At 51.6% G+C, this 13,332-nt stretch overlaps 1 protein-coding gene across 1 annotated transcript in view; it reads right to left on the minus strand.

The window, feature by feature from the left end:
* Positions 1-13,332, minus strand: part of Plekha6 (pleckstrin homology domain containing A6) — a 121,163-nt gene that overhangs the window by 41,539 nt on the left and 66,292 nt on the right. The window contains 1 exon segment of the mRNA XM_059281226.1: positions 515-595. Coding sequence (XP_059137209.1) covers positions 515-595 — 81 coding nt within the window.

The raw sequence follows: 13,332 nt of genomic DNA on the forward strand, positions 1-13,332 counted from the left end.
GAAACTAGGATTACAGGCATGTACCACCAGGCCTGCGGCCTTCTATTTTAAAGGTTCAATAGCATACATAAAGCTATGTATTTGATCCTAGAAGGGCTGGGTGGGGAGGGTGAGGGGGTGGAATTCATTGCTCAAAGGCACAGTAGCTCAGTGGACTATGAATTATCCTCCCCCGCCCCTTCAGTGAGGCAGGATATCGAGTGAAACATGAGCATTTAGACCTCTGGATTACATCCGATTCCCCTGCGCTACCTTCAGGGGCTCCCAGGGGCTATCCCAGACTGAGAGCAGGCTTTTATTCCTTCAGCTCTGCCTATGGGAAACACTGTCATGCTCTCTGATGGAACTTGGGAACAGTGTGTGAGGGGTCAAGAGATGTGGCCCAGAGGTTTCTGGTCCTCGAAGCTGAGGTAAGGGCCCCAAATCCCTCCTCCTTCATTCCCTGCCCAACCTACACACGGTAGCAGCGGGACAGTAGTGGCAGAGGCCAGAGAGCAAGCGCAGGGGAACTTACGTTTTCAAGTCAAACTTTTTGTTCTCCTCCGGGACCTGGCCAGTCACTGGGTGTCGAAATGTGTTGCGTCTTTCATTGTGGCTGCGGAGGAAAAAGAGGGGAGAGAGACGCCATCAGCTGGGGAGGGCAGAGTCACAACCCAAAGGGATGGCAGGCCATGGAAGTGGCTCCGTTCCCCCAGCGGGGTCAGGAAGGTGCAGGTGGGTGGGGTCGGGGAGAGAGAATGACAGCCTGGTCACCTCTGGCTGGTTCAGTGTTAGCCACCTGCCAGAGATCTCAGGCTCTCAGCAAGCTATGCTCAGCGCATTCAGTGGCCACCTTGGGGACGGTGGGGGTGGGGGGGTGGGGGTGGCGAGACGGGGTTTTCCGAGCCTGAGTTTGACACAGTCCCGATTTCATGCAGCAGCCTCCCTCTCAGGGAAGGCGACTGCCCGTGCTCCGTACAGAAAATGCTTGCTCATAATTTGCTGAAGGAACTCTCTTGTGACCTTGGACTCCTCTCCTGCTCTCAGCTCCATCCCTTTCTTTAAATGTATCCAGAAATTCAGAAACTCCAGGGTTGAGCTTTGGGCTGGGACTCAGGCACACCCTGAGACCCATGGGTCTCCTGTTGAGAGGCTGCTAGGCATGGCAGAAGCCCCAGGCTCCACCAAGCAGCAAGGTCAGTGGTGGCCTAACAGTTGTACCTAACTGAGGGCTGCTATAGCCAGGAGTGGGGTGGGGTGTTGGGCAGAGAGCCTGCCAGGAAGCTGGGGGAGCAGGTCCCAGGGGCTGGGAATGAGGCAGACGGGAGAAGGTGCCTCTGGCTGACAGGATGTCAAGCCAGCTCCTGGGTGAGCTCTCAGGGGACATGCAGAAGGAAAGTAGCAGAGAGGTCTTCCAAGGAGCAATGGCTTTGGTAAGTGGGGACCACTTGGCGAGAACGTGGTAGTGTCTAGCCCACCGGGGCGGATGAGTTTAAAGGCCCACCTCCTCCTTGACACCTCTTCAGAAACAGAGCCCAGCATAGACTCCAGTTAACCATAGGAACGGGCGTGGGGACCGAGACTGCTAAAGGCACTTAAGCACACCCACAGCCAAGAGCTGGCACTCTGCTCAGCCAGCCTCAGGCCAGCCAGCGCCTGAGCAAAGTGTGCTTAACTTGGTCCCTTCCACCGTCTCCCACTAGTCCAGGATGTGTCCCAACCCCCAGGATGCCAGGCGGAGCTAAAGATAATATCAAAGGGTGTTTTGTTTTGTTTTGCTTTTTTGTTGTTGTTTTGTTTTGCCCAGCCGGTGCTGTTCAGATGAAAGCCAGGAATTCAGGAGAAAGAGGTACAGCAGGCAATGTCTTCAGCCTCTTTGGATACCCGGAGTTTGTAGCTTGAGTTGAACCTAAAACCTGACCAGTATCTACCAGGCCTGAATTTGAACTCAGCACATCGGTAACCACCCTCTAGTTCCTAAACTATAGTCCCTCCTCCTTCCTGACTCTTTTAAGGATGCTCCCTCGATTGGATCACAGGGAAATCTTTGCAAGGAAGAGTGCCTGCCTGTCACCCAATGAAGCTGAGGGCAGCAATCCGGGACAAGCAAGGTCCTTAAAACGCCCAATTCTCTGTTTTGCCCTATGCATGGAATGTCTACCTGCTTCCCACCCACCCTACCCCTCCAGGCCTCTTCTGTTCTGTGTTCCTGGGAGCACCCTGCAGGCAGTTGTTCAGACAGTCACACACAGAAGCAGTCCACTGTTTGCCCAGCTCGGTTTTCCAGGGCATGGCACACCTCTCCCTGGCCTGAGCCTCCTACCCAGCAACCCTACAAACAATGCCCTCTTTCCACCCGCTGTTAACAATTTCAAAATAGCTTTCCCTCCACAGACACTGCAATGCAGTAACCACTGACCTAACTACTGTCCTCTCAGGTTGTGGTCATCTCCAGCAGACCCCTCACCGCCGAGCCCTGAATTCAAACAGGATGAGCAACCAACTCGGACTGCTCCGATTTCACTAGGCTCGTGGTTCACAGAGGAAATCCCTACCTGACCCGTCGATCAGCCCGAAACTTCAACATCTTTTTGGAAGCTCCGTCCCCAGGTCGGCAGCCTCAGAGGAGCCACCAGCCACCCTGCTGCTACCATCCCTCCGAGAAGTAAGTCCTTGGTTCCAACTCTTAAGGCTGTGGCAGAGACGCGGGGCGAGCTGGGGCAGGCTTCATGGGTTGCCCTTTCTCCTGGCTCTAGCACTGGAGAACAGGGACAGGGCTCCCTCTTGGCAACGGGAGGGGTAGCCCAGGTGCCCTAGGGGGCCTGTGGCTTCCTAGCATTCGCCTGTGATGCTACAGTTAGAAGGCCGGAGAGACAGAATAAATGAAGAAGAGAGGACCTCCTCCCAGTTCAGGTTCCCAAGAAGGAAATGCAGAAATGGAGAGAGGCGTGCACGGAGCAGGTGTACAGCTTCCAGGTAGTCCGACCTCACTGAGCTAAGGACACAGAGCAGCTGGGCGGGCGGAGGAGCATGGGCTGCATTCCCATCTGCACGGAAACTCATGCCAGCCCGACCTGCAGGGAGACGGTGTTCCAGCCTCTCCAGCTCTGAGCCCAGACACGGGCTCTGGGGCTGCAAACCAACTTGCTTCTCAGAGACCTTCCAAGCCCTTCTGAGGGTTAAAGGAAGCTTCGGTTCATTGGCTGTTACTGTTGCTGTTGCTGAGAAGCTGAGGAGAATTGAAGTCTCCGTTCCTTTCTCTCAGCCCGCCCAGCTTTCATCTGTACAGACAGGGGCACAGACGTGTGGAGCGGCTCCGCACCCGGCCTGACACACTCCCCTCTCCGGTTGCTTGCCCTCCGAGTGCGCTGGCCCAGCTGGTAAGAAGCTGGGATATATGCAGCCCGAGAGGGATGGGCGGGATGTTTGTGGAGCCCCAGCTGCTGGTAAGGATCAGCTTCCTTGCTCAAAAGTGGAAGGAAGCCTTCCTCCCAGGGCTGGTGAGGAAGAGGGCAGGGAACGGGGCTCGAGGGGGGTCATTGTATATCTATTGCTGCATATCTTCCCAGATGCAAGACGATAAATTCCAGCTGGTAACTGTCAAATCTGCTCGGCCGCTAGGAGGTCTGCACGGACGTTAATTCCCCCGAATAGGTCAAGGCTAGTCAAATCTCCTCTTTCTCACTGTCCTCTGTGCTTTAGGATTCTTGGGCTGCAAGGCCTTCTGAAGGTCACCTCCTCATCCCCCTGCCTCCGGACAAGCTTATTCTCTTATCAGTCCTTGTAAGTGCCTTGGAGGTTTGCAGAGGATTCCAGCAAAGGAGGACCCAGGCTCGATGTCATCCTAAACAGCCAAGATGCTCTTTCTGACGCTCTTTCAGCTCCTCTGCCTTCTATTGCTTCTACTTCACATGGCAGATTCCTTTCTGACTAAGGTGCTTCTTTTTGCAGCACTGGGCATTCTGTTGACATCATAGTCTGTTGCTATGGCAACTCTGTGATATCACAGTAGACACTCAAAGGGCAGGGCTGATCTAATTGTTTGGACTGAGGTCAGAGGAACAATGGGATCAGTAAACAGAAAAATAAATGGACAACATTATTATTTAACCCGTGAAGGGACAAGTTGGCCAGGTGTAACCAGGGTCATGGCTGTTGATATTTAAACGGCTAATCCTAAATCCAAAAGGTCAATATATTCAGTCATTTAGTGAGGCTTTGGTCAATGATTTATCTTGGTGACAGTAGGCCTTAGATCTGGGCTTGAACTATCTCTAGTTAATTGAGCCAGAACCTTCTCCAGACGCCTTCTTGAGTTCCCTGTCTGTGCCCATCACGGGTACTCAATAAAGTTTTGTTGAATGTACAAATGAACAGATAAAAAAGACTCCCATGCTCCGGTGTCATTTTTAGCCGCCTGCATTTGAAGGCTGATATTCTATTACCAAAGGCTTCCCCATCTTAGCTCTCTCTTACAATTAATTACTTCCTCTCCGGGAGGGAAGCTCTGTTTCTGTCCCTTCGCCCCCTCACTCGGCTTCCCTGACTGGCTTCCCCTGAATATATAGCTTGGCTTTTATCCATCTTCATTAAGAGGAGAAGAAAATTAAACTCATCTGAACAGGAGGAAGGGGGGTGCATTGGGAAAATGAGTCTTCTTCCTCTAGGAGGCAAAAATATCCCCCTTCTCTTCAAGCTGAGCTCAGGGGCCTCCCACAGCTTTGCTCAAGTTAAATTACTTCTCTGACACTGTGTGAAGCCATCACAAGGGAGTGGAGATGGAAGGCACAGGGCTCCTAGGCATGGAGAGCCCCCAAATCCTCGGGGTTAAGTCAGAACACAGAAAGCCTGGCTGGTGTTCCTCACCATCACCCTGCACAGAATGACAGGTTTTCATTTTAAGTAAGACAGCAGGAAAATTTTACCAGGTATAGAATGCTTTTAAAAAAGGAAACCATTTTCTTCCTCCTCTTTACTTCCTTTGGGGATGTCAGAAAGCTTCCCCTTCTCAAGGGCAGATGGCTAAGACCAGACCCAAGGTGACCTTTCAAATTCCACTCCCTCAAAAGTGAGAAACTCAGGAAGGAAAGACTTTAATGACAGAAGAAAGAGCATCTTTGGTTTCCAGAGTTGCCCAGGAGGTGGTCACTTCTCTACTGGACCTACAGCTCCCTTGGGCATGCCCATGAGCGGAAAGGGAACTGGGCAAGTCAGTCTTTGCTGTGGGACACATTGAGTCTGCAGTATGGCCTCACCTGTGTATCCCTTAGTTTGCTCATGAGCAAACAAGGCCTCTTCTAATTCTATGAATTAATCTCTGCAAACTTTCAATGTGAAATATTTCATGCACGACAGAGGATGCCTGTAAACATTCTGCTAGAAAACAACCAAGAAATATGCTGGGTGCCATCGTGAGAGTGGGGAACCCAAAGACAGATGAGAGAACAGCATCAAGACTGGTGGGGGGGCGTTCCATGAGGACCAAGACACATCCCCTCCACCTCATCAGGGCACTTCTGTGGTTCAAGACATCCTCAGCTTCTATGTGGTGTGCACCTGGCACCATACAGTTACAGTTAAAACCAGTATCTTCATGGCCCTGAGCAAGCATGCATACACACACACACACACACACACACACACACACACACACTACTCCCAGGGTAGCTGTCCAAGACTCCCGCTGTGATAAATACTGGAAACCTAAGGAATATACTCCACTCCTTCTACCCCACTGTACCAAGCAGCTTCATTTCCACAGACCCAGAGAATCTGCTGACAGAATCAGCTTTGGCCATGCTTCCCCTGTGCTCAGAATGCCCATCACCAGCACTGAAGTTCCATAGCTGGCGAGGAGAGCTGGGTAGGGGCAGGGGACTAGCCCTCCCAATTCCTACTGTCTCCCAGCCAGCAAATTCCAGTGGGGCCTGATGGCGGTGGGAGGGGGGCAGGGGGTGAGGGATGGGGAGGAGGGGTCTGCAGCTCACAAAGGGAAGCTTGGCTCTTGCTCTGTTTCCCTGTCTGGGTCTCATCATTACTGTCAAAGAGCCTTATCTGCCCCAGCATTCTGTCCCAATTAAAAACCAGCCCAGTTTCCAACTCTCTAGACTGCTGGATTCCTGACACTCCTTGGCTGTCCTGGAGAAAACACTTTCCTAGTCAACCACTCCCCACAGCAGCCCCTGCTCTACCTACAGCTGCTGTATCAAGAAGAAATGGGGGGGGTCAGGGCCCAGGTAGCACCTCTGGGGGTTTTGAGGTAGAAAGAGCCCCCTTTCCACAATACCATCTCTCCCCTCTCCACCTGCAGAGCAAAATACTAGTTCCAAGGTGCCAGGAACAGCTTCCAGCTGTCTCCTCTCACTGGCTTACTCTTGTTTCTCCTTTCTTTTCTGCCCTTGCTCCAACCCTGAGCTCGGCCCCTACCTTAGGAAAGGGTGTGGGCTCAGTTACGAGGCGGGTACACATTGGGGAGCACAAGTCAGGGCCCCGGTGTGCTCCCTTCCAGCCCCCGCAGCTGCCCTCCTGTCTTGTGGCATGGTCAGCTTATTCCTACCACAGGAGAGGGCACAGTCCAGGGCACAAAACAGAACCTACTCTTCAATTAGGGTGGAAAGAAATTATAAAGATGAACTCATGCAACTCTCCTACCCCATACACCTCAAATTACCTTGTCTTTAAATCAGTTCTTCTACTTTGTGGATTCTAGCTGTCTTTTGAAGGTAACCGGGGCAGGTGATCAATGTCACTCCTCTCTGTTAGCAGATGAAGAGCTGGTTGTCACACCTCTCTAGGGTCAAGCTAGCCTCTCTGGCCAGTGCCTGGGACCTGGCTACCTCTCCATAACATAGAGCCCAGGAAGTTAAAGCTGGCCACAGGTCCTGCCACAGCACCAGGCCAGCATCCTCTCCGGCCAGTGATGACTGTGCACTGTTCCAGGGGCAGAGGCGCCTGATTGTAAGTGTTCAAACATTGATGACCGGTCAAGTTGGTGAGAACTACAGCCTGTCCTGGGACCCAGGAGCCACTAGGCACAGAATAGGGCCTGTCCCTCTATCCCAGCCCAGGCTAGAGAAGTGTAGTGAGCCCGCTCTCATGGTCCTCACACTATGTCGTGGTTCCTATTGAGACAAGGAGAAAAATGGAGAGGAAAGAAAGCTACCTGCAACCCCAAATCCCCACTTTCCTCCCCGTGGCCTTCCTGAGGAGCCAAGCCAGACAATGGCAGGGGAAGGTAGGTTCTGTCCCCACCCACCCTCACCCCAGCTTCCTCCTCTCTCTTCTCCTGTCTCCCCATTCTTTTCCTTGGCCTCCAGGGTGACTTTTCCCAACAGTCAGCAGGATTCGCAGGGGTGACAGGGCAGAGCAGTAATTAATTAGGCTTCTTCCCTTCCCTCTGGGTTGAATCCCAAACTCTTGCCCTTCAGAGACTGAGGGCAGTATGCTTCTGCTTCCGGGTCTACTGAAGGTCACCCAAACCATATCTCTCCATTCCTAACTCAGCAGATCTGGTTCTAATGTCCCACAGGGATCAGCATCCCCACCCAGCCTGCCTCATGGGAAGGAATTTCACAGGGAGTGTTTGGACAGTAACCAGCCAGACTGATAGTCTTGCTTCCACATCCTCAGAAGCATCCCGTGCCTTCTTGTTTCCCATCCAGCAACATGAGGCTGTCAAGCTGTTCGATGCCTCATTTTTACAATAAAACAACAGTAGTGAGTGATGCCTTGTTCCACAGGCGGCTCGAACTTCCCACCAGACCAGACAGCAGAGGAAATGAGTCTGTTCCACTATGAACGGGAGACTGAACAAAGAAAATGAAACTCCTGCTGTGTGGTCGGTACCCTGGACTGAGGCAGGTAAGGCCTGGGGCGGAGTCAGGAGGTTTACTGTCCTGGCCACAGTGACCGGCAGAGCAGCAGTGGGCCCTACTGTCAACCTCTCGACATACCTCACTCCCCAGACAAGGAGTCGCACGGTTCGGTGGTAGACTGTTTCACAAGGCTCTGAGAACACTCAACGAAAGTCACAAACCCTTCACTGCTAACACCTGTCAGCTATAGGTCTGGAGACGATGCATGATGTGGGGTGGGGTGATGATGCCTGGGTGCAGGGGTAAGTTAGAACACCCACCTACTAACTGCCCACAGCCTTTAGGACTGTGCCCCAAATCCTCACCTCCTGCACAGAGCTGAACACATGTTTGGTGGGGTAGTGGGACAGGGACCCTTGTTGCTCTGCTGGAATGCTAAAGGGGGGCAGGATGCTCAGCATCCCACCTGTTTCTTGCTCCTTCCTCTGGCCAGCAGGCTCTGACTGGTTACAAAGCTGAGATGATTACACAGACATAAGTCTTCTAGAACTAGCAGGCAGGAGCCTAGACAGCTGCTCCTAGAGGGAGGAGCCTCTTACATGATGGTACATGAGGACCAGGTGGGAGGAGCCTCCTACATGATGGTGCGTGAGGACCAGATACCAAGGCAGGGGATGCAGGTGAGGTTGTAGCTGTCACTGTCCCTCACAGCCAGTCTGTGAGACTTCACTGAGGAGCTTCAGCCTGAGACTGGGCGTGACAGGGCAAGGGAGCATGCAGATGGGTGGTGGGAAGTTCTGACTACCTCCTTCTGCAAGGAGAGAGGGGTTTGGAACTTTCTATGCCCCTTGGCAGCTTGCCAAGGGCAGAAGTATCTCTCTGTCTCACTGATGTAAGGGGACTACTGTAAGAGCTGGAACAAGAGTCACTCCTGGAACCAGCCTGAATGCCTGTATCCAGGATGGCCCCTGTGGGCCGAACAACACTCACGTGACTTCAAAGTGACTAGCCCACTTTGCAGCTCTAGGATTCAGCTTTTCATTCCGTAACACAGAGCAATACCAGGGATGCTGGGAGGATTAAACAAGATCATATAGTTAAAGCACTCTGGAGAGAGCTTGTGCATAAAAGCTGCTCAGTTAGTGGCTGGTGTGTCATCATGAATAGAGGAAACAGCACCCCACATCTGTGCCATCTGGTCTGATGGTCAGTCACTACAGCATCCTGTTCTGGGATATTTGTACACTGTGGGAAGGTATATTGCTGCGATTGGTGTAATAAAAAACTAAACGTCCAATAGCTAGGCAGGAGGTCTAGGGGAGACTTGCAGGCAGAGAGGAAAAAAGGCGGGTTGCCAGCCAGACACAGAGGAAGCAGGACGTGCAGGAGGTGAGGTAATGGCCACGAACCACATGGCAGGATGTAGATGAACAGAAATGGGTTAATTTAAGCTATAAGAATTAGTTAGGAACAAGCCTAAGCTATAGGCTGAACTTTCATAATGAATAAGAAGTCACAGCTGGGTGGTGGTGGCACATGCCTTTAATCCCAGCACTCGGGAGGCAGAGACAGGTGGATCTCTGTGAGTTCGAGGCTAGCCTGGTTTACAGAGCGAGATCCAGGACAGGCACCAAAACTACACAGAGAAACCCTGTCTTGAAAAAAAAAAAAAAAAAAGAAGTCATCATGTCAATATTTGGGGGCTGGTGATCCAATGATAGTATGACAAGAAAGCTTGCTACTGCATCCCACATCTGTACCATCAGACAAGAAAGCTTGCTACAGCACCCCACATCTGTACCATCAGACAAGATAGTTATACTACAGCACCCCACATCTGTACCATCAGACAAGATAGTTACTACAGCACCCCACATCTGTACCATCAGACAAGATAGTTACTACAGCATCCCACATCTGTACCATCAGACATGATAGTTACTACTGCACCCCACATCTGTACCATCAGGCTAGATAGTTACTACAGCACCCCACATCTGTATCATCCTGTCTGATGGTCACTAGTCATACTTAGATTTTTGTTAACTTTTAAAAACATTAACATTTCAGTACCTTGGGTTAGCCACATTTCACTGAGACTTAGTATCCATGGAGGCTGCAGTCCTAGACAGAACAGTCATGGGCCATTTCATCACAGAACTTTCTGTTAGAGAGCACTGACCTAGTCCTCTAAGCCACTAACATTTTTAGATCATATGAGACAACTCCAAACCACTTCATCCTTCTAGCAATGAGTGTGTGTTCAGAATCCTCAGAAATACAAGGCCTGTGACAATCCTGAACTATACCAACAAGAATGGGAAATTTGCCCCCAATTACAACAGAAACTTAAAAATTAAAAATCAAGGCTGGGCACAGTGGCATACCCACACATTACAGGCATACACACCTGTAATCCCAGCACTTGGGAGACAGAGGCAGAAGGATCAGGATCAAGAGTTCATAGTCAGGGGCTGGAGAGATGGCTCAGTGGTTAAGAGCACTGGCTGCTCTTCCAAAGGTCCTGAGTTCAATTCCCAGCAACCACATGGTGGCTCACAACCATCTGTAATGAGGTCTGGTGCCCTCTTCTGGCCTGCAGACATACATGCAGGCAAACACTGTATACATAATAAATAAATAAATCTTAAAAAAAAAAAAAAAAAGAGTTCATAGTCAGCCTGGAACAGAAATCCCATAAAAAAAAAAAAAAATCAAATGACACATTCTAAAATCCAATCAAAGCTGACATAGCTTTAATCTCAGCAGAGGCAGGGCAGGAGGTTCTCTGTGAGTTCAAGGCCAGCCTGGTCTACATAGTGAGTCCCTGCCTTGAAAAAAAAATCCAATTACAATGAATTTTAATGATCCACTGGCTTTTAAATCAATGCATTAAGACTCCCCAGTTCGAAATTATCATCACCAAGAGCCCTTTTGGCATAGGGCCAGAGGGACATACTTGGAAAAGAGTCTAATAATAGTAGGAGATGAGGAGATGCAAGACGGAGCAAGAAAGAGAGGAGTTATCTAGAGACAGAGGAGACTGACTGGTCCTCGCTCCAGCCTCCCTTTTCCTGCTGGGAGCAGCCAGCCTCCAGCTAACACTGATGGGGAAAGAGAAGGAAAGGGCCTCCTGCAGGCCTTTGGTCCAAAGGGAGAGGACCTGGAGGGAGTCAGAGAGAGGAGCCCCACCAGATAGGCAGTCTGGGGATTCTCCCTTCCTTCCCTGCACTTCCCTCCCCGACCCCTGCTCCCATCCAGACCTGGAGCCCTCCAGAGTCACCAGTGATGCAACCTGCAGTCTATTCAAAAACAAAAAGTGTAGGAAGCAGGTGCCAGGGACAAACACAAGAGGGTAGGGAACCGGTCTCAGAGGAGAAAACTGTCTCCTAGAAACAGCGCCCAGGCCACTTCGCAGTGTGTCCCTGTCAGGACAGATGTCAGCCTTGGTCAGGCGAGTCTACCCACCCCTACCTGTTGGAGCAATTCGGCAGCTGCTGACAGACCCAGTAAAAACCACAGGGCTCTGGCTCACAGCTCAAGCACAGAAACCAAGCAAGAGGCCTTCTGAGCACTTGTGGGGAGCCCACAGGTGACATCCATCCCACTGGGTACAGCAGTCCTTCTGAAATCCCCCTGACAGTACTAGTGAGAGGCTGTCTGGCTGCATTTGTGGCTGGGATCTGAATACAAGGCACAGAGGGCCCGCCTGTCCCTTCCTTCCCTAAATTCTACTTCCCCCTCTTTCTTGGCCTCAACTGCCCAGAAACTTGGCTCCTTGTGCTCTTGGCCTCCTGGGTCTAGTGGCCAGCACCTCCCTCCTATTGTCCTGGTTTCTGTTTGCCTCCTGGAAACCCCACCAGAAGGAAGCATTGCAGCAAGGCCACCAAGGGCTGACTTTGCCCTGTCTCTCAAATCTGCATTCAAAACCAGCACGGCAAGTGCCCTGTCCCGACGGTCCCTGTGCAGGTGGAACCAGCAGAACCATTATGTCATCTAATCATTTTCCTCCCTAGAGAGACAAGGGAAACAAAAGAGCTCTTAGCAAACGGGGGGGGGGGGGGGGGGGGGCAGGGGGAGGTGTCAACATTTCTTCTTTGGTGACAATTCTTTTAAAATCATATGACCACATAAGACTCACACACACACACACACACACACACACACACACACACAATCTGCTGAGCAGGCAGCGCACCCATCGCCTCCCACAAAGCCGAGAACTTTTGTCCGTACTCCTGGTCACATTACCAGAAGGTGTCAAAGAGCCCAATAGCAATGAAGGGTGAGGGGACACCCCTCCAAAAGGAAGCTGAAGGGTGAGAAGAACAAACCTAAAAGCCAAAGATTGGTTTGCCTCTTATTTCTCTGAGACTTCAGTTTTGCTACCAAATGACAACTTTGTCTTTTTACTGAGTGACCAGTCCATCCCCAATCCTGCCTCCAGTCTGTCCCACCCGCTCTCTTCCACAGCTTACTCGCTGTCCCCATCTGCCACGGCTGTGTCCCCGTGAGCCTGCTCTGCTCAGAGCTCCGAGCCCCCCTCTGGAGACAATGGCTCAGAGAGGGATCACAGCAAGGAAGAGCGGCCGGCCGGGCTTTGTGCACTGGGTGGCTCCATGAAACCATTGTTTCCTCCACAGGTCAGGCAAAGCGGCTGCACTCCACTGTAGAGCTGAGGATCACCCCCTTAGCTGAGAACCCTTCTGAAGACGTCCTTCTCATAAAAGGGGGTGAGCCTCAAGTCCGGCCCAGCTGAAAATTTGTTTCTGGCGTGACAAAAGCCCCCTCTGGCTGATGAACAGAAGCGGCCAGAGCTTCCTCATCTGCTCCAGAACCACACAGACAGACATACACCAAAGCAATAACCACTTACTCACCAGCTCGGCTCTGTTCCCTAGTCTCTCTGCTGCCTTAACTCGGCCTCCTTTCACACTCAGGCATAGGGAAAGGTCTCCCTTTAATACCCAGCAGGTCCCTGTGGAAAGCAATCATTAACAGCCACACATGCTGATGGACCTTAACCCCTTCAGTGCTGGGCTGCCAAAATCCAGCTGGTGGACTGTCCTGTGCCTAGCCCTCAAGCAAACGGCAACTCTTAGCTTGCTACCCTCTACCTTCATAATGCTGCTGCCTCCCATGTGGAGAGCCAGCCTGTAGTCCCACCCAGGCCTCCTCACCTAATTGGAGCACGCCTACAACCTGAGGCGCTTAACTCTGGCATGATGCCCAATTGGATGAGCCCACATTATGAAATATTTGCCAGGCAGGCCAATAGAGGAGCCAGGATCCGGGGGAGGGATGATATTTTTATTTATTCCTGGAGGAGGGTGTGCAGACGAAAGTGGTCATAGCATCCATAGCCCTGGGACAGAGGCAGAGAGAAGGCCACCTCAGACCTCAGGACGCCTCTAGCTGCTCTAAGACCAGAATTCTGGGGGACCACTAAGCAGTTGCGCACTTGCTGCTGAGCTAAAGCGTTCTTCTTCCTCCTCCTCCTCCTCTTCCTCTCCTCATTTCTCTGCCCTGCTCAGGAGTT

The sequence above is a fragment of the Peromyscus eremicus genome, chromosome 15 (genome assembly GCF_949786415.1).
Source record: "Peromyscus eremicus chromosome 15, PerEre_H2_v1, whole genome shotgun sequence".
Lineage (NCBI taxonomy): Eukaryota > Metazoa > Chordata > Mammalia > Rodentia > Cricetidae > Peromyscus > Peromyscus eremicus.